The sequence below is a fragment of the Telmatherina bonti genome, assembly GCF_933228915.1.
Source record: "Telmatherina bonti genome assembly, chromosome: 5".
Lineage (NCBI taxonomy): Eukaryota > Metazoa > Chordata > Actinopteri > Atheriniformes > Telmatherinidae > Telmatherina > Telmatherina bonti.
The window spans coordinates 11,347,342-11,372,717 of record NC_136623.1 but is presented as its reverse complement, the minus strand read 5'-3'; the positions used below and the strand labels follow the sequence as shown (position 1 = coordinate 11,372,717).

General features: G+C 38.1%; 1 protein-coding gene across 1 annotated transcript; it reads right to left on the bottom strand.

Annotated features, from left to right (window-relative positions):
- Positions 1 to 301: 301 nt before the first annotated feature.
- dpy19l1l (dpy-19-like 1, like (H. sapiens)) lies at positions 302 to 24,533 on the bottom strand (the record flags this gene model as incomplete). The annotated part of the gene is made up of 22 exons (XM_079240249.1): positions 302 to 473; positions 588 to 713; positions 1,897 to 1,996; positions 2,409 to 2,583; positions 2,785 to 2,904; positions 3,602 to 3,626; positions 3,785 to 3,852; positions 7,571 to 7,642; positions 8,691 to 8,792; positions 9,023 to 9,103; positions 9,974 to 10,033; positions 10,173 to 10,259; positions 12,110 to 12,187; positions 14,554 to 14,653; positions 16,233 to 16,324; positions 17,337 to 17,394; positions 17,617 to 17,710; positions 20,553 to 20,673; positions 21,641 to 21,778; positions 23,658 to 23,745; positions 23,853 to 23,877; positions 24,320 to 24,533. 22 exons carry the CDS (start codon positions 24,531 to 24,533, stop codon positions 302 to 304), a joined length of 2,196 nt encoding a protein of 731 aa, XP_079096375.1.
- Between the last annotated feature and the right edge of the window lie 843 nt (positions 24,534 to 25,376).

Here is a 25,376-nt window from a genome sequence, read left to right as displayed (position 1 = left end):
GACACATCTTGGCTTCAAATTTGCACTGACAAAGTTGCCGGGTCACAAAATGCAGCAAAATAAAAAAAGGCAACTGGTCACAAATACAGCTGTGATGAAGGTCAACTCATGGCATATGGTTTTTGGCAGATCTCACCTCTTATCAGTCCATCGCTAAGTGAGAAAGAGCAATGCACAAATTAAAAACAGAACTGCAGGTGTCTGGGTTTTGGGAAGTAAAAAGCAGAAACAAAGTGAGGGGCAAGAAAGAAAGAGGAGTTGGAAAGAACGGGCTTGGTGCTGTCCAGTTGGTTCAACGATGTTATCTGACATCTTTAGAGGCTTTTGGGACTTTGAAAACTTTGTAAATGTCATTGGAAAAGACTGTGGTGAAATGGGGTCGTGAGTTCCTGGACATGTGAGTGCAGAGGGGGATTTTACCAACGTTTTCAGAATCCTCGACGTCCCAGATCTCTGGCATGCTGCAGCCAGGCCTGAAGAACAGACAGGATGAAAGCACGGACATGAAGGCCAAAAAACAAGAGAAGGAACTTTTTTTTTTTTTTTGCATTTTGTGTTTTCCTCAGATGGTGGTGGGTAAGGAGTACCTTGTTCGCCTAGTGCACCAGGAATCCTCCAGAACAAAGTAGTCCACCCCCAGCTTCATCAGGTTCTTCTTCACAGTTTCTCCCGACATCCGGCTGTACATGGAGTAGACCAGCTTGGTTCTCTCTCTGCAAATAAAACCCCAAAACACAGAAATTAATGTGTTTTCGTCAAGTTTGGGCACTTCTGAACAAATTATAAACTACAAAAAGACTTTTAAATCAATGTTTTCTTTTTTATCTGTTTATTTTGATTCAGTTAAAATACGTTGGTCCATCAACATCTTCAGCTCTGCAGGCTGAAAATGCGAGGAAGGAGGCACGGAAATGGCTCAAGACCATGCAGGAGCCAGCACTTTCTGAAGAAATGACACTGTGAAAAACTACTGTTCATTTTTACAACATGAGAAAAGCAAAAGGCCCTTAATACTGCATGTGTCTGCAGTTGCAGGGAGTGAGCAGAGATGAGCATACAGGTCAGTAGAAAGAGCAAAAACTTTTTGTTTTTGTGTGCAGATTCGATTTAAATTACAATCCTCATGATTCTTTAATAGTAGAGTCATTTTTCTTGATTTCAATTAGGAAAAAGCAGTAGCCACATCTTCATTCTGCTACTATAATGCCCACAAAGACAAGTGAAAAGATCAATAAAAACAATGAATATTATAAAAATTTACTATGGATTATTCTTATTTAAAAAAGAAAAAGAAAAAAAAAAAAAATCGATTTTTTTTAAAACAAACATTGATTTTCCCACCCCTAGAAGCAAACGCTCAAATATTTTCTGACATGTTTATACATAATCTTTTGATTCAGGCTGGAAAATCTCAGAAGAAAGTATGAAGTGAGTGCAGCAAATATTTGAGATCTTAGCAGCCACCACTTCTACAACATCTCTAACATAACTCAAAACACCAGCTTATCTGTAAAAGCAGCTGGAGAGGGAGAGATGTACTCTGCCGTTCTGCTGAGTACAGTGTAGGAAATGATCAGGACTAGAAACAGACTCGTAAAGCATTACGAGCTCTTTGGGAACAACTTTTTTTCTTGTTTGTTTCTGTGATTTCTGAAAGAAAAAAGTTGCATATGCTTCTCAACATAACTGCAAACACAACACACTCTGTAAAACAAGTTCAGGAGGAGCTTCCTGTTCACTGCTACAGGCCTCCAGGATTACCTCATTCTACGAGCATTTCTTTTTACATCGTATTTTCATCCGTCACACTGAAACACATCGACTGTAAGATCAATTCAACATCATTCAGTTTTATTTGGTCTGAAAACTAAACCACAACAACGTTGTCCTACTGACCTGAGACCAGCATCCTCATAGTGGGGGTGGTTGACGATGGGCCGACCAGTGGAAAGCTTCACACTGGCCATCGTGGGCATCGCTCCAGCAAACACAGAATCTGCACACACACACAAAATGCAAAAACCAAATAAAAAATAAAAAAGGGGTGGAACTGGAATGTAGTGGAATATGTCCGTTCCCATTTACAGCATTTGGTTTCTGTGAAACAACGATGGGGGAAAAAAAAAATGTAGTAATGCTTCATACAACAGTTGTTTCATACCACGTTAGGTCCGTCTGTCTGCTTTGTGGCAGACAGGACAACTGTGTGCACTCTGTGTGCACATGAGGTGGAACCAACGCAAAGAGAGTAAACTGCAGTTATTCATGTTAAACAACAGCAAATATTATGATGTGAAGTGAAAGAAGCAGCTGTCAACATTTTTCTCCAGATTGGACTGATCCAATGAATTTATTTGAATTAAATCGCACAAGAAAGCTGAAATAATTTAGACTAAAACCACACCTACCAGGGCGAGTGTGTTCCTGGATCCAGTCCAGCAGCTCCTCCTGCGGGAGGTTGCTGAACTCTCCAATGATCGCCCACTGGGCCTGCAGGTTGGCTATTCCCTGTATGGCCATCATGGCCATGACTGCCAAAACCACACTCTGATGCTTGATCTTCTCTCCGATCCAACAAAACAACTGACAACAGGACAGAAAGATGAAACAATCATATTTAATAGCAAACTAGTACACACATTCGACTAGAAGAAACTTGACATTAAAATACTTACAGGACAATAAAAAGTGAAACCAAATCAGTAAATATCTTTACTTTATGAAAAGCTTTTATAAAGAAAACGGATCATGTTTAAGAGACTAGACGTGAGAAAAGACACTGACGTGTTTGGAGCAGATGAGCGATGCCATGATGCACATGTGGGGCGTCAAGAAAAGCTTCAGGCGCATGATGAGGATGGCCAGGACGGCAAACGCCACCAGCTGCAGGCTGTGGTACACCAGCTAGCAGGGGAGAAAAAGTCATCAGTGATTAGCTCAACAAATACTGCCACACTCCCCCGGAGGTCACTCAGGCTGGAGATTCCAACATGAAAGCTAAATTAAAGTTATCAAGTCGGACGTGCTTTTACTTGTGTGCATGATTTTTTTTCACCCATCTACTAAGATATATGATAAATGTTGGTTTATTAGTAAAATACAATATATCCAGTATTAAAAAATGTCCAAGACTGCCCGACAGTCTCCTCTTGAAGCCATGTTAAAACTACAACACAGAGAGAAAATCTTTGATCAAAAGTAAAAATGAGAGGGGAAAAAAAAAAAAAAAAAAAGTCCCTTCTTCAGCCATATGGAAACATTAAAACCATTAAGTGAGCGATCTGCTGCTGTTTGGATGCTTGCCTGCCATGATATAAAAGAACATGACAGAAAGCAGCTTAGAGAAATCTGTCAAAAAAGCAACAGAGTGGGATTTTCTGGCAGAAAAGGAATTGCTTTCCGTTTCTTTGTAATGGGAAAGGGGATGAAAATCACTTGAGGACACAGCCGCTGAGCAGACTTCACTGCACTGTAGAAAGCTGTTGGAATTAAACCTTTCTTTTTTAAAGGACAAGTAAAAATACCACAAGGTGTGACCAAAAAATGGCATCTGCATCTTTCAACACGTTAAAGTTATTAAAAAAAAAAAAAAAATTCTCACCTCTCCTTTTGCAACGGCTTCCGACCTGCAACAGAGTTGGAGCCCACATGAGGCAAAATAAAGACAAATATTCCTGGTTAATTCAAATGTTTTTTTCTAAAACTGTTTCTATTTGACTAAAAGAAAAAAAAAAAAGGAAGAAAAACAGTAGAAACCACTTTAAGACCAGTGATGAAGGCTCACCCTCCAGCTTCACCAGCATCATCAGTTTTCCCTCCATGCTTCAGGGTCCGGACTATATCCTGGACAGTCTGAAGAGAACACATGGTCACAATAAATTATAATAAGTTATTCTTCTTATGTCATGTTTCCAGCGCTGCATAAGAGCATTTTTGTATGAGAACATCTATCTGCAACAGCTTGCTCATGTTTTGCCTGCAGAACTCTGCCAAATCGTATTCTTAGCCAAGCGAGGGGAAGGCGTAACAAGATTAAACTACATAAAAGAGCAGTTCCTGAAATATTTTCCTCTGAGGTTTCCTCTTTGAAAAATATTTATGACACAACAATCAAGAATAAAGCTCTTTATTAAAGCACTCCACGCATCAACTCCCAAGCAGATCAAAGACTTAAAGCAAAGAAACCTTGTGAAACTGGCAGAAAACCAGCTCAATTGATTATTTTGCTTTCTGCAGATCAGCTGTTCAGATGGTTTACATTTATATGTGGTAAGCAGAGCAGAGGGCTCTGGTAAAAACAAGCGATCACCTGCTACATCAAAGAGGAAAACATGGATTTCTTCTCCATGACTTACAATGTGCTGCTTCACTCTGAAAGGTGACGTCTGATAGCAAGAACATTTTCCCTCTACATTACATTTTTTTACAACTGTCAGAAAATGCCTGTAGATTACATCCCCAGTGTGAGATTAGCATGCAGCCTGTAACTAAACAGCTACTGTTTAAGGCTCACATGAGCATCATTGCTGACTTCCACATACTTAATCCACTTCACGTAGCTGCAGAGGAGTTTTCTCTCAGTGAAGGGAGAGTTTCCAAAACTGACAAATTCTGCACTGTGTTAACATACCGAATTTACTCCCTGCGGATGCAGGCCAGGTTTTAACACTAGAACCGCCAACATTCCAGTACTCCTAGAGCCACCCCCTGCTGCAACAGCGCAAATAACGCAAAGATGCTTTGAAGTTGTTTGATTCCATTTATTATGTTAATAGTTATAATTGAGACTTTAAAAAAAAAACTAGCTAAACAGTAAAAAACATATATTAAAATAACAAAATAACATATTTCAATATTCTAATTAATTTTACCGTAAGATAAATAAACCCTGCTCTTCAACTTATTTTTCCATTCACTCTCATACAAACACGACATGTGATGTGGCGATGTGTGATCAGCTCCTCCTACTCACTAGATGACTCGTTATCAGGTAAAAGAGACGGATCATCACTTTCTCCAGCTACTGATTCCTCTACCGTCTCGTCAGAATCCTCCACCGTCATCCAGAGCTGGTTCTCCGTCACTCAGTTCTTGAAATAATAACCAAGCTTCTTTGGCATTCATATATCTCTTGTATTTATCCATTTCTCAAACTCAGCGATCATAAAACCCTCTTACTCACTCTTTGACAGCTGTCAAACTCACTCGTGTTACGAAGCAACAGGGAGTGGTGCGAATGGGCGTGGCGCGAGAAACATCTGACAGATGAAAACAATTCATTTCTTCAGGCGGTAGAAATGACACCGTTGGCGGTTCTAGATATTTATGCTCAGATATCTTTTTGTTGTGATCACACACACTCACCAAAATTTACTATAAGTTCACTGGACCCATTTCAGGAAAAGTGATGAATTTGGAGAAAAGGGATTTTATTTTAACAGAGATAAGTGTTTGAAGACCCAAGGAGGTAAAAATGACCCGCCTGGCGGTTCTAGTGTTAACAGATGATTTGTGATTTTGTTTGTTTAGCCTGCATCCTTCGACCATATTGGTGTTTCCTTTGTTTGCAGGGCAGTAACTGGACTGTGCTTTTTTTGCCTATGCACGAAAAGGGGTGGGAATTTTAATAATTGTTAAATAAAACATTATTATTCTCTTGTACTGAATCCGTCTGCCACTGAGCATGTCTCGAACATGCATGATGACTGGCGTTACGGCCCATGGCCAGTCATCTCATCTAGCTCATCATTCCAACCATCATCACCTGGGGGATCTGATACACCTGGCTTTCTTCCCTCAGGCTGATGTGTGCTGGATGCTGGACGCCACACGCCCACCTACTCTTGATTGGCCGGACCTTCTACTGAGCACCCGAATAAAGGCTGTCACCAACCTTCGTTTCCAGCAGCTGTGTTCTGGTTGAGCCTTGGTGCCACAGCTTGCCACTCCTTCACTGACTGTGAAGGAGGCTGACTGTTTGGTATTTGATTTGACGCTTTTGTGATTACCGCTGGGTTGGTGCCAGCTTTGGTTTATACTTTTGTTGTTGGGTTTGTTTGGTTGTTTTCTGATCAGATACTTTCAAGGACTAGTGGGTCCAAAATAAAGCCTTCATTTGCGCATTTTCCTGGTTTTCTTTTGTTAATGTTGCCACTCCTGCTTACCCCTGGACAAACTCCATTGAGGGTCGTAACACTGGGTTCAGAGCCCCCCCCCAAGCCCCCCCTCCCAGACTCCCATTTAAAGCTCTCCCTTGGCTCTTGCCACATAGTTTTATCTAATTGACGCAAATATGTAATGAGAACAGCTTTTACAGCAGCTGATCTTGGTTTGTTAAATGTCTTACTATATTACTCACTGATAGGTTGTGCAAAGTAGGGAGCTTTAAGTTCAGGTGAGGTTACGGCACATTGACAGAGTTAAGTTTCAGTTCATTTCTTGCAAACCTGTTTAGGTTTATTTTATGGTAAAAGTGCTCATCTTTAAACATTTGCCTGCTTCTGTATTACAGCATTTTTTAAACTTCTACTGTAAAAGGATTTATGTAACGGTGACATTAAGACAGACATGACGCTCAATGACTCAATTCCTTTTTGTCTCAGGTAAACGTAATACACTTATCTAAACTTCCAGTGGAAGAGTTTTGTAAAATCAAGTGATATTAAATTCTGATAAATAAAAATGATTGGTAAGCCTGAAGGTAAATTATTTAATAATCTAAATTTTGTCACAGAATACCTCTGTCTTTAAGAATGCAGAGGTCCAGCTTGGTTTGTTCTCAGAGCTATAGTAAAACACTTACAAGTTAATTCCATCAATGTAACATTCCATCATGGTCAACATTCCCAAATCACTACCACACCACGGCATTCAATTATAGTATTTTTGTTGCTTTGCATCTCATGTTTCAAAATGCAAATTTTAGCATATTTATTTACAGAAATGTGGCTGTCATCACATTTCCACTGACATTTACATAAATATCAGCCGCAAGTGCATGAAACTAACACCGGCTACCAACGTTAGCTTGTTTTGGAAATACAGGCGGTCCTCGACTTATGTTTCAAATTGACGACGGTCATTAAATAAATGTAAATATTAAAAAAAAATAGAGCAAGTTTCAAAGTTATGAGGGTCCATATAAGCTTTCCAACGCGTGATACGGAGGCTTAGACGACGCCTCAGTGCATATTTTAATTGCCTGTACTGTTTTTTGATTAATATGACATATAATACGTGTATTTAGTGATCAAGGGGGCAATATGTGATATTTAAGGATAAAAATCTGACTTCGTTCTGAATTCGTTCGTAAACCGAGGACCGCCTGTAATTTAGGTATGAAATCTACTACCTTTGGTACATTACAGAGTTGTTCAGTATGTACATTATTAGAATATTAAGGGTGTAAAAAGGAAATACTATCCAAGACAGTTAGGGCTGCATATTTGGAGAAAAGCACATGTTAATGGATATTTTATTTTCTGACTGGGATTAAAAGCAGTCTCTTTGCTTTTCAGAATAAAAGGGTCTCTAACTTTTAGTTGTGTGTTCAACACACTACGATACTCACCCTGCCAGCAATGATGGCAACCACCAGCATGTTGACGGGCAGCAGCAGCGTTTTCAGGTAACGCACCGGCGTCTGAAGGGAGACAGTGATGTAAGGAGAAGAGACGGACCACTTTCTTAATAAGCTTAAAATAAAAACAGAATCAAATATTCACAAAAGTCTATTGAATCATATCACTTATTTATGTTACGTCTCTCATATGAGATGATCTGAATAAATTAGTCGAAGAATTCATATAAATATGAATGAAACACATGGAGACTTAGAAAATATGCAGTAAAATAGGAAAAGAAATAAAGGGAGGAAAATATTTAGATACATTATTTATATTATTTGTTACTGACAGAGAAACAACGTAGGGACTAGTTTCCGTCCCAAACGTAAGCTTAGGGAGCATTCACATCAGGTTAGTAGCACATTACAGGGGGGCACATTATTCTGGATTGAGGTTTCATTTCAGCTGCACTTCTCAAACGAATCGAACCTTTTTAATAATAATAATAATAAAAAAAAACATGTTTCACTCTTCATCAGAGGCAAGAAAACATGGAGCTTCACCAGATCACAGTGGTCTGGTTTGATCAGATCTCTGTCTAAATTCTTCCACGTCTGACCTGTCCAGAGCCGCCCACCAGCTTTGAAACGTTTGAAACGGACCAAACACATTCATACTTCCCCCAGATGAAGAGGACTTTACGAGCAAACAGGCGAAGATTTGTATAATAAAACGCTGATGTAAATGTGGCCTTTGTTTATTTATTGATGAAACTGTTTGGCTCTGTGTAAATCTGAAGACACACTCCAGGCCAAACTGAGGCAAAAACTCAGCTTGGAAAATGAGCTGCCAAGTCAGAGTTTTTGTCTCATGCCAGTCTCAATCTGGTTCCATCTACACTCATACAACATAGCAGGCTTTTTGATATTTCTGACATTTTAAAAAGGGAACTGGATGACATTTAGAAAACCAACATCTGGCGAGATATTCACCGCAAACTTCCCGGACCTGCACTTTATTGGGGGAGGCTTACACAGTTACAGCAGTCAGATACCTCCATTCAGAGGCAGAAAGATAAATGTCAGGTCTGATGGAGCAAAAGATTTTTCTCAAAACAGACGTTACCGCAAGTTCCATGAAGTCAAACTCAGCAGCGCAGGTGTACATCAGCGTGTGGAAGTCCTTATAGCTCGTGAACTTAGACTTGATTAATCCACTGATATGAGCCTGAAACATATACATATTTTGTTATTTAAAATGGTATAAAAACCTGACTTTTACATGTTAAAACTCTGGTAATTTACCCAATCGGACATTAAACGTTATTTATTAAACATGCTACTTAACATGTGACCCTGAAACCTCACATTTTACTGTCAAAGAACGTAATAATACTGAAGTCATGCACAATATGAAATACATTAAGTTTAACAAGATATGAAATTACAGTAACTTACATCATCTGAGGCACCAAGGATGGTGGAAAGCATAAATTTAAGCAGAACTGTGGCGCCAACCCAAGCAAGACCCTGCATGATCTGTGGAGGAGAAACACACGCACGCGCGCGCACACACGCACACAGCCCACATATATAATTCAGCCTGGTTTTTGTAATCATAGAATCTAATGAAAAGGTGTGCAAAGAGAAGTACAAGCCTCCATACGGTTACATCGATTCAGCTCATTAAACTCATTATTATTATTTAGCTTCTTCTTACTTTATCAGAAAACAGATGGTTAATCCAAAAATAAATCTTCATATTTTAATGAATGCTTTATTTCTGAGATTTTAGCCACACATATTACATTTACATCTCATTCATTTAACAGATTCTTACATCAAAAGCAAGTTATGGGCGAGGAACATTTCAGGGTGACTAAATATGGGGCTCAACATGCTGCTGTGAGTGAAGTGAGCCTGGAGACATCTAGGATCAAACTAGAAAACTTCCAACCAAAGGAAAACCACTTGAACAGCTACAGCAACCCAAGCAATGTAAACACTGACAGCTGGGAGCAGAATTATCTTTGATAAAATGAGTGTTTTTAAGCAACATTCCCTATTTTAGTACCAAAGAAGTATAAAAAGTATAGTATAAATGTTGGAATGTGGTGTAATTTTATTCGTCATTTATAGATTTTAATCATAAAGAAGAAGAAACTGTATCAACTGTATCATTTTAAATTCACTTTATTTAAAATGTCCATGCAGCATCGTCCATTTATGTCCTAAACATCAAGCATGTCTGTGCCAGAGACTGCTGGACACTTGAAAAATGTATATATATAAAAAAAAAAAAAAAAATTGTAATGCTAGTTTAATCCAAATCCACACATTCAGGAGTAAATCTACATCATGCATGTTTTCAGTGAAGGCTGACAGAAAAGAATATTGAATTCATCATACCCAGATGATGATTCCAGGTTTGAAGACCTGAGCAAATCGATCCCTCAAGGCAATAATGACCTAAAGAGAAAAAAAAAAAAAAACGAACAAAAAATAAACAAATCCACTGTCTTGACACAATACATTTACCTCGCCAAGTACGATTCCTACATGAAACACCGTCTCCAAACAGTTCAGTGTAGTTTACGGTCAAACTCACCCAGATGGATATGAGCGAAGAAGCATAGAAGGATGTGAGAAGCATGGAGTTCCCAAACATCAGGATAAAGCAGACGCCGAGCGTGATCTATACGAGACAGGGATCAGAGGAAGCATTAGCTCATTATAATCCTGGTATATACTCACTGTAGACAGTACAGTGCAGCAGATCCTGCAGCTTGATGTTCATAATGTGTCCTTATTACAAATAACCGAACATACAAAATGTGACAGTGATCTGAGGCTTAGCAAGCTCCTGTGGTTTCCAGCAGTCTCATAAAAACACAAGCAACTGGCTGAATAACCTCAAGAGTAGGAGGGTAGTCTAAGATAACCGCATCAATATGTCTCATAAACGCATTAAACTATGAATTCACAGCTACTAGCAGAATATAATCCCATTCAGTGAAGAATTAATCCAGTAAGATGCAGTGTTGAACCATGGGCATTTGGAAAAGTAGCAGAAATAAGTGTAGGAAGTTTTAATTAAAAAAACTTTAGAAGGTGTGGTAATTTTTGGATTTTTAGATGCAGTTTGATGAGGAGGCGAGCAACTACGCATCTCTGCAGATGGGGACACAGTGATGAGTCTGCAGCACTCAGTTCATGACAGAAATTGACAATTTACTGGTGACTTTTTGCTTGCAGTCAACAAACAGTTACAGTGGTTTGCAAGGAGAAGCCAAGGGCTGACAAAACATCGTGATCCAAGAGGCTCTTGAACATGACGCAGTGTCTTTCTAAATATTTGACATTCTTCATCTAATGACCAGAATAACTGATCCACATGAATCTGTAACTACTTAATATGGATAAGTCAGACCAGACGGACGCAAAGTCGGAAGGGAAATCTTGTCACCTCATCTCCTTTACACAGTGTAAATCCACTACAACCTGCTGTATAGTGTCCTGGACTTGTACACTGAGCAGCCTAGACTGCGAACTCAGCTTCCCAACCTAAGCAACTTCACACCACAAGACTGAGTGCAGACAGAACAAAGCCCAGTTGTCATGTTCGGGACATAAAATGTTCAACAAAAGTTTAAAATTTTATATCCTAATCAACACACCTGTACAATTTATTATTTATACTGTATCAACATAGCAAGGACATTTAGACAGGAGTCTGCATAACCACAGGTGTTTACCTTCACGTTCTACAACTAATCTGCTTGCACAGGTGCAGAACAGGTGCCCTTCTTAACACACCTGAAATTAGCATACAATATTATTGCAATATTTCATGTTACAAATGACACTTCCAAGGCTTATTAATAGCCTTGTAGGTCATAGAGGACATACACACATGTCTGGCTGTGCATCTTCTTTTCACACATCCAAGTCATCGTTGTTAATTATGCAGAACCATATGCTCTCCTCTGACACAAATCTAAACCATCTTACCATAAAGGGCCTTCTCTTTATCTGTGGAGCACACACGCTGTGGCTGACAGCCTTGCATGCTGAGAGGATTAGGGAGAAAGAATGCAGAAGAGAGGGACAAACGGCCTGGGCAACACAAACACTGACTTTATCTGTGCACAATGCTACTGTCCTTGGCTGGGTGGCATAAGCTGCCCACACATCCTCAGTCTCTCATGCTAAAAAGCTACTCGTAGACGTGCAGTGGTATAATTAGTGCTAAAGAAAGTCATCCCTGTCTCTGCTAGTGTCGTCCTTGCATGAAATCCACCAACTTAGAAGTTGAGTACGGTATGACGATCCATAGGAGAGCCTGTTACAGCTCAAACAAGCTCTCATTTTTACTGCGCCACCACAGTAAAAACCAATCAATAGTTTGTTTTCTCTTCTAATATCTAAACATGGGATTTTTTTTGGTTAAAATTTCATCATCACTGAGAAAAAACCTTATATACATTACCAGAATCACTGTAACACACTGACTGCTTCATTGATGGATGAATGAAAGGTTTGTACCATATGTGTGACGAGGATGGACTGCATCTTGGCTGCAGCGAGGTAGCCCAGGATATATGATGCAAACAGAGAAGCCACCTGAAAAACAGGAGAACAGACAAGTTTTTACTGTTGCATGGATTTCAGAAAACTCCCACACAAAATCACACTAACTAGTGTGTAATTGTAACGGTTAGGGCACAAACAACTATGTGTTGGTGAGTAAAACTTCTTCCACCTACACCTACAAAACATTTTTCCCTCACATTATTCATTTTAGAATCCCTACTATTACACTGTGATTGCTTCATCATTGATCCTAATATGATGCATGTCTGAGAAGATTGGACTTTAAAACAAACTGAGCTCTTTCACCAGTGGCAGATGTACCACGAAGAACTTGTTACCAAGGATGCATTGTCAAGGATACAAATGCAATTAAGCTGAGGTTGCTGCGAGTCAGAAAGAAGCAATGTGTACTGAGAGTTGTCCGCCATTTCTGTGCTTTTGTTTTGGTATTTTTTTCCCCTCAGGGGACAATGATTCACTGTTGCTTGGGTGACAGGAGATGAAGAACTCTTGCACTGAAAGCTGGCTCGATAAAAAAGCTCCCAGATCCAGAACGGAAAGTTTCTGGCCAGATTACTAGTTGGATGATTATTTCAGTCACATCTAAACACGTATATATTTGTGCAGTTTCACACTAAACCTGCACTTGGTTGTGTAACTTGCTCGGTTAGTCACCTCATCACCAAAGCAACGAGTGACAAATCTTGACAGAGAGAGGGGGAGATCTTTTACTCTAATATAACCTGGAACACTGGTTTTTAATGTACCAGTATATCATGAACTTTAGTTAAGTTATCCTTAGGAAGAAGTTTAGAACATAAGATTAATGTTTTTGTGTAAGTAAACTATAAATCCCAGTAGGTGTAAAAAACATAAATCTTTGATTTGAATTTTTGGAGACATTGTTCAGCCTTATCGCATCTTAAATCTCACAAGCGTCCCTATACACCATGACCCCAACCGTGTCCAAAAAGACACTTTGGTAAAGAGATAAACTCATGTCATTATGGATGTGAAACTTTGAAGCAGTGAATTAAATAACAGGTACAGGGCTCAAAGGGTTAAATGCTTTAACTGCTTGGATCCATAATGTAATGGTGAATGTGTGTATTTACAGTTCTGCTCATATTTCGTCCCCTTTCATTAAAGAAAAGGCTGAATTTACAACAGTCACTCAAATGACTGGAGACTTAAAAAAGGAACAATAACTAAAATTTGCAAAAATATAATTTAGTAATATAAGACACTGTTTTTTCATTTAATTGAGTAGAAGAAGGAAAAAAAACCAAATTGGTCCTGGACAAATTAGAGCACTTTTCTGTTGAACAGTGGGACAAAATACCTGTCAACAGGTGCAGAAGTCTGACTGAGAGGAACAGAAAACACCTGACTGGAGCGAAAACATTAAAGGATTGTTCAACTAAATATTAGTTTATGAGTGATGTAATATGTAATAAATTATCTTATGTTTGCTTTTTAAATAAAATATCTCTATTGAACCAGAATTTGAAAATAATGTAATGATTTTCATAAAATGTTTATTTATTTTTACTTTACTCAATTTCAGCTTATTTTACAGGCAGCTGTTTTTATCCTTCTTTGATGAAAGGGTATGAATAAATATGAGCACAAGTGTAGGTTGTAAAACCTTTTTCTAAATAGGTCAGCATATTAATTAATTATAATCACAGCCTGAATCTACAAGAGAGTGAAGCAGATGGGATGTTAACTGTGTAATTCTAAAAATTTAAAGCCCTGACATTTCGTCCCTTTGGGCGTATGACTAAGCAGTGTGGGTGGATGTACAGTATGTGGCCAAGGGTTGCTTCATGCATACAATGAATAAGGCAAAAGGCTTCAATTAGCAGCTTTCAATATAAAACAATGAAATATTCGCTGGTAATAATCTTGTCATGTGTCAGGATCCCTGCACAAAAGGCTCTATGCCCTGAGGGGGCTGCAACAGCGTGGGCTGCATTGTTGCTGACAAAGATGTTTGCAGAAATGACCTGTTTGTTCTGGAGATGTGGTTTCAACCTATAATCAGAGCTAAAATGTGCAAAACTAAATGCTTTAACTGACTTTAAATGATCTCTCATCTTTAAATCACCTCACATTGTTCCCATTTAAAATCTTCAGGTTTTATGTGCATATCTGTATGCTGAGAGCACTCCATGAAATGAAGATGCAACTGGAGTATTCAGTGTGTTGTATTCCTTCTCCTCTGTCTTGAAGTCTTAACCACCTCTTCATTTCTTTCTTATCATGTCCAGCACCTGCACTTGCTGCATCTTCCTTGCCAGAGTCCACTGTTTGCGCCCAGTCTACATTTTCTCTCTGTAATCTCCCTACCTCCTCTCTTCTCTATCTAAATGAGCCTCTTGCTCTGTGTTTACCTGAGTGAGCAGCACAAACTGGGCAAACTGCCAAGGCAGCATAAAGCACAAATTGGAAATCCCCAGCGCGACCATGGATGTCCGGCTCGGGTTCCGTGTCCTGAAGAGAGAACATAGATGGAAGAAGTGGGGGAAAAAAATGATGAAGAGGCGAGAAGCAAAGGAAAAAGATGCTGAAGCAAAAGGCGGACACAGATGCTCTCAAGCACACACATTTAATCCCACTCTAAAAATACTGCATCACGACAGCTTCAGACATACAAAACAGAGATTTTGTTCGCTTTACTGTAAAGATGATGGCATCCTAACAGCTCGGACACAACCCAGGGTATCATCCACACGCTGTTATGAGACCAGTATGTTTGTCTGTAGGAAGTGCTGTGGTTCACCAAAGAGCTCGCTTTGTGTGCCATTAAACTGATAATGGAGGAAAGAGGTGCCTCCATGTTTCCTTGTTTTTATTAAAACACTTTAAAGCAGTTTTTCCCAATCACTGTGCCGTGGCACACGAGTGTGCCATGAGAAATTATCAGGTGTGCCCTGAGAAATTACCCAATTTCCCCAAATTGGTCTAAAAAGCAGCTCTGTTTTCATCCAAGCATACTCCAGTGAAAGATAATAAAATTCCTTCTCCTTATGTTTATCTGATTTCTATTCAAGAGGCAAGACAAGTTGGACTTTATCTTAGTAATGTGAACTTAAATAAACAAAACAAAAAAATATTTTGGTTTGTGGTGTGGCTTCTGATGTTTTTAGTGAAAAAAAGTTTGCCTTGCCTCAAAAAAAGGTTGAAAAACACCGATTTAAAGCACTGATAAAACTGGAAAAGACAAGTTAATACATAAAAACCTACACCACACATCACTTCCACTATGGAGTAGGTTGTATGTTGTGATGACACTAATTGGTCTGAATACTCACAGATTTATCACAACATCTCCACAGAAACAATATAATATTCTAGTTAATGTCAACAAGTTCTCATCATTTCCTCTTTATGCTTATTTTTCAGCTAGGACAACTACTTATTGTACTTAATCTACTGTGAGACAGGCTGCTGATACCTCCTTTCTCTGGTGAGACCATGACGTCCAGTCAGAAGAAATGTGGCTGATTCATATTTCTTTTCCCCTGATTTCTAAAAGTTTCATTTGTTAACGAACAGAGCCAAATTCAGCTAATGACAGAAAGGAAATAATATTATTTGATACATTTTTTTCCCCTCTAAGAATGGCAAAAAAACCCTCCCAAAACAAGAACTATTCTATGAGCTGCAGCACTGCAAAGAGATTCTCTATTTTAGATGAGACAATCTCTGGTTTTTTTTTTTTTTTTTTGGACAAATTTAAAGAGACCTAATACCAATCAAACATTTAAAAGCCACAGCTCGTCCCAGTGTTGCTACTGGTCATGTGGGTTGCTTTATGCATCTTACACACTGTCTGACATGACAGGGTTCAGTGATGGGATTATGTCATATCAACAATGGAATAAATAAGGCATGGTTTTCAGGGCTTGTCTGATTTTCAGGATTGGCATCTCGATATCGAGTATGCTCAATTTGCTCTGTGAGCACATGTGAGAATGTTATAAGAAATGTAATTTAATACAATACCAAATAACCAGAACATTAACAGTAACAGTGAAAACAAAACCTGAGACACTGATGGGGAGTTTACCGTAGGATGTAAGTGAGAAGAAGCATCTGCAGGACTAGAAAGGGGTACGCAAAGCTCTCCCTCAGGGGTGGAGTCCACATCACACGGGTGCTCTGATCACATACATAGAGTCACAACAAGTAAATTAATAAAAATAAATAAATCATGTGCTAGTAAAGCATCACAGCAGGTAGAAAACAATCACTTAGCGACAGTTTACCTGGGGAAACACAGACTATTACAACTCTGCAACTTAATAAATCTGCTTATCTAAATCCCTATATATATGACTGCATGCAGTGAAGCTTGCAGTGAACATTCACAGAGGAAGAATCCATCTCCTTAACCCAAACAAGGGGAGGCATTTATTGTGTAGATGGCCGATTAAGTTGGTTAATATAAACGACAAACCTTTATTTTACAATTAAAGTTCCACAAAACAACCTAAAACTGTTTTCACACATGGGCTGCAGCCCTGAAATGTTTCAGGAATATTCATTTGTGGTGTCATACGAGAACACAATCACGAGGATTCACTGCTAGTTTGCCAATATCTTCCACCCAGTAATGATGAATATCAGAATGATCAGACGGTGAGACAATGTGCAAGAATAGCAGCTCAATTTTCAGAGCATTTGCTGCAAATCAACAAATATGTGTACTGTTAAGAGTTGTCACTTCATTGCACTGTTTCTTCTGTTATATTCCTCTATGTGATGTGGCGGAAACCTTAAAGACGCAATCAGATATAAAAAAAAAAAAAAAAAAGAGCCTCATTCTTGCTTGTAACGATCCATCTGCTATTTTCCTCTAAGAAAAGACAAAAAAGGTCACCTGTAAGGTGTCTGAGTAATGTGTGCGTGACTGAAATATACGCCCTCTGGTCTAGACATAGTTTTACAGGGAAGGAAACCCAAGAAAAGGTGACTGCAGGGACTTCAAATGCAAACTAAAACCAACTCTGAGCTTTTCTCTACAAAAACACAAAGCCTTATCGACACTCTGATTTTACAAATAGGCTTATTCTTCATTAAGACTTTTACAAATTTACAGAGATTAAACCCAGAGGGAAAGGTGAGGATTGACTAAACTACGTTCTGTGATACAGACGAGAGGTGGACTCACCTCGCCGTGATTGAAGAAAAAACAAACAGTGGTGACGATTCCACCCAGTCGACTCCCACTGGTGCAGAAAGAACATGAGGGAATAAGATAAGAACAGCAGAGAACAGAAGACAGATAGGAGAAGTTATCTTCTATTTGACACTCGAAATCCATAAAGCTGACAAAGACAGGAGACAGATGTTCTTCACCTGACAGCTCGCTGGAGGGATGGGCTATTAAAAATGCTTTTCTTGTCAGCGATGCCCATCTGAGTGTGATGGGACGGAGGGAAAGGATTTACCTGAGGTAAGCACCGTAAATGAAGAACAGGCTCATCATTGCACCATTCAGCAGGAACACACAGGTCACGTAGAAGTATGCCGGGTCACCCATTCCTAACACACACACATAAACACATACACACACATAAAGTCGACAGCTGAAGCTTTACGACTCAACAGCTGATTACATCTGTTAACTGAAAGTAACTGTGATTCTGATAACTGATTATCATACTAATGCACAACATTTATTAATAAGTGTAAAAATTCATTCATGTTTTTATTCCATGCATACTCCAGAGCGGTTCTACTCTGCTGCTATAAAGAGCAACTTTCACGTGAAAGTAAAAGACGTAAAGTGGTTGTGATGCTGAATGAGCATTTGCATTTGTGGAACAGACTGGAGACAGTGGGTAAATGTATCCTCAATGCACTGCTTACATTTTGAGAGAACTGGGGCGCTTCGGATGAGGAAGTTAGGTCAATGCAAAAATAGCCCATAAAACAGGTAGTATGTTGTCTGAGCTGTGCTCTTCCAACGAGAACATGAACAACCTACTGCTGGAAACTCAGTTTAAGGTTTTTATTTTTAACTCTCGTTAAAAATACCGTCAAACACCATTTCCTGATGTGGCACTTTTTTTATGTATTAGTTTACATATTGAGCAGATTGTAGCTCTTTTAGGTGAAATAATGTAGAATTGTGTGAGATATCTGATTTAGTTCCAGTTACACATTAGGTATGACTACATTATGGCTTTTAATTAGGAATTAAATAATTCCAAATTAACATTATTTGCTTACAAGTTTAGATGAAAATAATACATTTGAATCCAGGTTCACATGAAACACGTCCTTACTTACGTCCGCTTTAGATTGGCGCGTTGGGAAGGGTTCTGATTGGACAAAGGGTGAGCGTGATGTACTTATGTTTACCGAAAATAGACAAAGTTTGCTTCCTGCTTGTTGTCTTTTCGGTTATAACATGGAAAACTACATAATAAGTACCAGTTTTGCTGCTATTTGGATTATAATTTTGAAGCACCGGCTGGTCACGAGCATGCCACTACACTTTTTCCAGCAGCTGAGATTGAGAAGGAAAATAGACTACCCAACATGAGGGGCAAAACAATGCGCGTAATATGTGCGCCATCAGGACGGGAAAAAGTAACGAGCATGCACAGAACGATCGGAATTAACTCAGAGCAGAATAAAGGATTACATGATAGAGGAATTAATCCGTTCAGATTAAAAATGCAAATAAACCAGTCACTTACTTCGGATTTGGAATTCATTTGAATTCTGAAATGACTTTTAAAATTCAGAATTAGGTGTCTACGTGGCCATTTTTCCCCAATTTAAAGCAGAATTTACTTTTATTCGGAATTAAAATTCCCATGGAAATGAGGCCAACGTTTCATAACTAAATAATCTCCTAAAACAGGTTTACTAATGTCTAAAACACATTCCATACAGTATAATGTCAAAGTCTCTGATCCGAATCCAAAAGCAGACCTTTGTTTCTTAATGACACATTTCATACCTTTTAATTGTTTATAATTAAAATAATTGTAAAAATGCAAAAATAGTTTTTTTTCACACTGAGTAGAAAAGTACAAGAGTCTTCAGGAAGAGCCTTTTAATGGCCAGTCCATTTAAATAAGAGATGTTATATTAACTGAAAAGTCAAACAACATAGCAAGAACATGAGGCAAGTTTACTCAGCAAGAGCATCAGCAGGTCTGAATAGAAGCCCAAAAAACACGAGTGGAATAAAATGAAGTGGACTTTAATATAGAATATGACATGAAAGGTTATTCAAATGAAAAGGACCCCTAATGTTACCAGAAATCTAACCAGGGGAGTTTTTCTGATAAGCGAACTTCGCCGAGCAGGTGAGTGGAGCTGATATCCTGAGTGCAGCTACGCTTTTAGCTCAGTTTAGGTCATTTTCCGCCAATGTTTGCTGCATAAGACAATACACAGCAGAGACCATCATGGCCGTAATGACAAATAAGAAACTCAGTTGTGTAGGCATTATTAGAAGCCACTTTAACAGCATAATGTTAGTTAAAGAAGAAAAACATCTTGTTCCAGCAACGGCTCTGTCTCAAACTGTAACGCAGACTAAACATTTTCAGATGTGTCGTTTCAAATCATACAAAAATAACGTACATGCTGGCAGAAACAGGACATTACATCAGCTCTTTATGCATACTGTGAAAACAGCCTGTGTACAACGACCCTGGGGTGCTTGCACTAATGAGACTGACAGAAACAGGAGACTGCAGCTCCACTGAAGACAGCTGACAGCAGTTTTTGTGTTTACTCTCAGTAGATTTACCCATCAACAAAACATTCCTGCAGACAAATTAAAAAGTGTTTGTGTGCTATAAAATGTAGAGCAGATTTCCGTATGTTCAAAGCTGCTGTAAGAGAAATGATGCCCCTCTTGCTGTCTTGTACACGCGTTAATTAGCATTTCTTTGTGTTGGATGCCTTCAGTGCCCTGTGAGGTGGATCTTCTGATCCCAACTCATTTTTTTAGTTGCTTAAATGCTCAAAATCCCATTATTATCTGATTAAATATGATAATTGAGCCAAAGTGCTTGTTAAAGCTTAAGTGAAATTTTGAAACATTTCATGACAGGTAACTTGTTTAAAAAGAAACAATTTGGAAAGGAAAGGCAAAACATTCAACTTCTTGACATAATTTAGGATGGATTAATTATTTTATTAAAGAAACATGTTTGTGCTTTGACAACATTGAACATTTTTCACCATTAATGACAATCTATAATTATGATTTGGGAGTGTTTCAGGAGTGTTTCACCAGCTGGAATGTGTAGTTACTGATTACTGCATTGAAACTTTCTGAGCAGTGTGAACTTGTGTCAACATATGCAAATCAGCGTGTCTGCAGTTGAAGCTCGCGCTCCATGGCAACAGACTTTACCTTCACAGCTGTCCACAGGAGTGAGACCTTCTCCTCTGTTGATGGACCAGCACATCTTTGTGGGAATCCCTAAGTAGCCCATTACACCGGTGTACACTCGGTACCAGCTGGCCAAGACCACCTGAAGGGGAGAGACAGACACTGGCAGTGAAATTCAAACATAACATCTCAAAGCTTTCTTTCTGTAGCTTCATGTGCTTTTGACATTGTGAGCACTTAACACTACATTTCCTCAACAATGTGCATATGCTAACATTGTTCTTGTTCTGAGGTCAACAGGCACACAAAGCCACGATTTCCCATCAGAAAAGTATTCTTATTCCCTGACTGATTCCTAATTGTTAACTTCTAAAGCACCAAACAACACTTTTGAATAATCTGTTTTTCTTTTAGAGGTTTCGGCTTGGAGACCACCTCAGTAGCTTGTTTTGTGATTGCATACCTAAGGGTTGTAGCTGTTCTGACAAAAATATAAATGAAGTGTAACTGCTTAAAAACAGACTGTTTTTTTATATTGTGCACACTTCCTCCTACTGTATCAGCAAATCTGGGACTTGGTGGAAAGGTTTGACTTTATTTGACTGCATGGTGAATTTGACTGTGTTTTCATTTACAGAATTAACTTCTGCTGTGACAAATAAACTAAATCTAGTAGGGGTGGGAAAACTGAATTGAAAAATTGAATATTGGGATTCTTTTGCTACACAATTTTAAAATAATTTTTTTTTTGTAAAAAAAAAAAAAAAAAAATTAAATAAATAAAAATGATCCATTATAAAATTTTATTGTTTTTTATTGATCTTTTTAACTTCTCTTGGGCTTTATAGCAGCAGAATGATGGTCTGGCTCCTGTGTTGTTTTTTTCTAATTGAAATGAAGGAAAATGTTGTGTAAAAAAAAAAAAAAATCTACAAAAATCATCAATATAAAAAATTGTGAGAATCGTAATTAAAATCCAAAAAGTCGAAATCAAATCAAATTGGGACAAAAGCATATTGTCACAGCCCTAAAATCTAGCATGTTATGATCAGTCTAATAGAAGAAATGAAGTGTGTGTGTGATAAGGTAAGGAAAAAAAAACTAATTACCTCTGGATACAGATTAAACCTCTTCAGTGTGTTAATAACCAGAGGATACTCTGTCAGTCGGTCATTCATGATCATGTGAAGCCCATCCAGGAAAGAAGGAGCCTCAATAATGGTCTTGTAGTAGGAATAGTATAAACCCTGGACAGAAAAAAGGCAGAAACACAGAAGAATTATACAGCGAGAAAGAAGCAGCAGAAGGAGACTAAATATAAGTCTAAAAAATGTGACTTAAATGAGACAGAAGAAATGTGGTGTGCAGGCTCAGCAGATGGCAACAGCTCACAGCCCATTTGGTAACACACAGTAGGGGAGCACGAATGATCAATTCTCACTTTTACTGTCAAAACTAACAGATTTCCAACGTACAGTGACAGTACACACTACTTTAACATACATTTATTCATTTCACTCTGGTACAGGTCCATTGGTGACAACCAGAATGGAGAAAAAAAACAAAAAACAATACACCTCAGTAACAAAAAAGCCCGCTTGAAAAAACTGAGCACACATACTAATGTGAAAGGAAACTGGGTAAGTTTCCAAACCAGCATTCATACAGGTCAGAGATCATCGGGACCGAGCTTTACTTTTCAGTCGTGTTTGGATTACAAACAGAAGCTGTGTGTTTGAAGAGATTAAAGTCTGCTTTGTCCTTATCTTGTGTTGAATGATAAAGCCAAGTTCTGTGGTTTCTGATCATGCTGCAAAAAATCTATTAATGTCCCTCCAAAAACATGGAAGGAACCCTCAAAACACAGTCGATTAAAATGAGCTGAACACTAACCTTATATTATTCTAAATGTTGATTTTCATAACAAATTAAACAATATATAATATAATCTCCATTGTGTTAAAAACAAAGCCGTCATAAAATTCAAACAGTGATTTAACGAATGTTTTTTTTAACTGCTCAATTCCTTATCATTTCAAGCAGGATCGCACACGAGAAGAAACTAAAAATCATTTTTTAAATTTATTATTTGTTTTTCTTTTTTTTTCTTTTTTAGCTAAATCCTGATGACATCCACTTAAAATGTCATCCGCTAGGTGATTATAAGACTTTGAATACATCAGGAATTCTTATCCATCAGGAATCAGAATCATGACCAAATGTTACTGCAGCATGATAGAAACAACATAAACATTCAGCCATAATCACAAATGGCTTTCTTCCACCTTATAATTTTCTGAGAAAGATGTAAGCCTTTTTTCCCCCCAAACTTCATGGTTCATCTCCACCTTTAATTAACTAAGTCGATGAATGACAAGCAGTGGTTTCAAATCCTCCAACATACAATGAATAATTACCAAACACAGTTTCTGCCTCAAAATGCGATGAGTCGATTGAAAGGCTAACATGCATTTAACCAACTCACACTGTTTGGAGGAAAATTTGAGGTTTTGTCTGGATTTTGAAGTATAACAGTGGCAACAAGTCTGATATAGGGATGCATCTTCCCCAGAGCCCAAACCTCAACATTAGTGAAACAGTATGAAATCATCTGGACAGAGAGGAATGAAGGGATGATGACTTATAAGCTTGCTGTACAATCACTTCCATTTATCTTTGCATGTGATTCAATGGATCATTGCACCTATGTTTTACTTTGTAGCATTATTAAAATAAATAAATGGTGCCTCAAGACTTTTATTAGTATAGTCTGACATTATAAAGCAGATGACTTTACCCTGGGCTGGCATTAAGATGCAATAGTTCTTGAGCCAGCAAAGAAAAAGTGACATTTACTTTGAAGATACATACAATAGCCCTATCTTCTTATATATATATAAATAAATCAAATAATAGAAATTCCCAATTCCTCACATGTCACAGACCAATGTACATTAAATGGATGGTATAAATATTAAAAAAAAAAAAAAAAATTATATATATATATATATATATATATATATATATATATATATATATATATATATATATATAAGGTGATCAGCTTTAAATCAATTTATGTATCCCTGTTAAAACAAAAAAAATAAATACTTTTTTTTTTTTTACCATTTCTGTACGAAAAGTCATTTCCTTCTCCAGGGTAGAAAGATGTGAAAAGTGTCTGTCATTTTCAAAAAGCTGTGAGAGATGGTACCTACACAAAAGATGAGAAATGTGTAAACAAAGAGCAACATTTGTTATTTACTTCAAAACACCAAAACCAATTAAAACTCGCATGTCTTGGAAATGTTGATGCCTCACCAGTGCAGATATCCAGACAGACCAGCTGTGGACAGAAAGAATAAACTTTCACAGCAGCTTCAGAATGACTGAAAGTGGTTTGACTAAAACACCATCATGTCACAGTCACCAGTTTAATTACAAGTGCGAAGTAGTTAAGTACTACTGCCATGCATTTAGTGAACCCAAGCGTGAACTTTATTCAATACCTGTTAGCACGTGTTAAATAGATATGCCACATAAACAAGAGGGATAAAACTGTGTAATTTAAGATTTTCTCTAACTGCCACAAGAGGTAGCAACCATCAGAGAGCTAGCGTTAAGTTAGCTATCATATTAGCCATGTGATGAGTGACCACAGACTGTATTATGATTAACAAAGATAAGTTAATTTAGCACGAGCGCTAATGCTACTAAGATATTTCAGTTTTAGCACTAGTTAGCTTATGGGTCAACGCGAAGCTAGCGAGCTAACCCTCCAGACTTACCGAGAAAAAGCGTGAACCACAGCTTTGCAACTGAAGAAGGAGTTAGCCCGAGCCTGTGTCCGATTCCCGAAAACCCGTTTGTATGCGAGCTTTTTCCTTCCCTGCCTGCTCGCCTCATGGTACTTTTGCCATGGGGCGAAACGAGAGGGCTCCTGTCGCGGTCAGGCTGGGTCGCTGGAGTCTTCCCGGTCTGTTTTCTGTTTTTAGCCACCATGGTTTCCAGGAGGTGTGGATGTAAGGGGAGCGAGAGCTCGCTGAAAAACCCCAGAGGTGTGAGCTAAAAAAAAAAAAAGCCCCACCGCTGCTCGTATCTGGTCTTCGGATCTGCCCCTTTACTACCTGAGTGATGCTTTCGTTGGTGCCTCGTAGAATTCTTTGTGAGGTTGCGCCCCCTTTTGGTAGTTTGGCGGTACTGCAACAAGCTTTTTAATTGTAACCATGGTAACACCAGGTCATGACCAGACTATGAATGGATAAACAAACACACAAATAAATAAATAACTAAATAACTTAATAAATAAATGTTCTATTTGTATTTTACTTTATTGTTGATAGGGGCAAAAATAAATTACCAACTGTGCAAAGATAAAGAAACAAAAGCATAGCTAAGCTGGGTTTTTTTTTTTTTCTAAATTAATGAAATGAAATTAAAAAAAAAAAAACTTTATTAATCCCCAAAGGGAAAATCAATATAGTAGTATATAATTAACTTGAGTAGGTCTTGTTCCGGAGGCTGATGGCTGCTGGCAGGAATGATCTTCTGTATCTTTCAGTCTTACATCGGACCTGAAGAGGCCTGTCACTGAACACACTTTAAATAAACGAGTACACAAAATAAAAATAAAAAACAACAGTGGTAAAAAACAAACAAAAAAAAACAACAAAAAAAAAGGACAATAGTCGTTGTAACATATACACAAATTGGGAAATAAACAAGAGAGATAATAATTCATATAACTGAAAGCAAATTGAAATGCCTTGTTGTTAAAAGTAAAATAGACTTTACATTTTTTAAAACCAGTATCAAAGCAAATGATCTAGAGATAGAATATTTTAA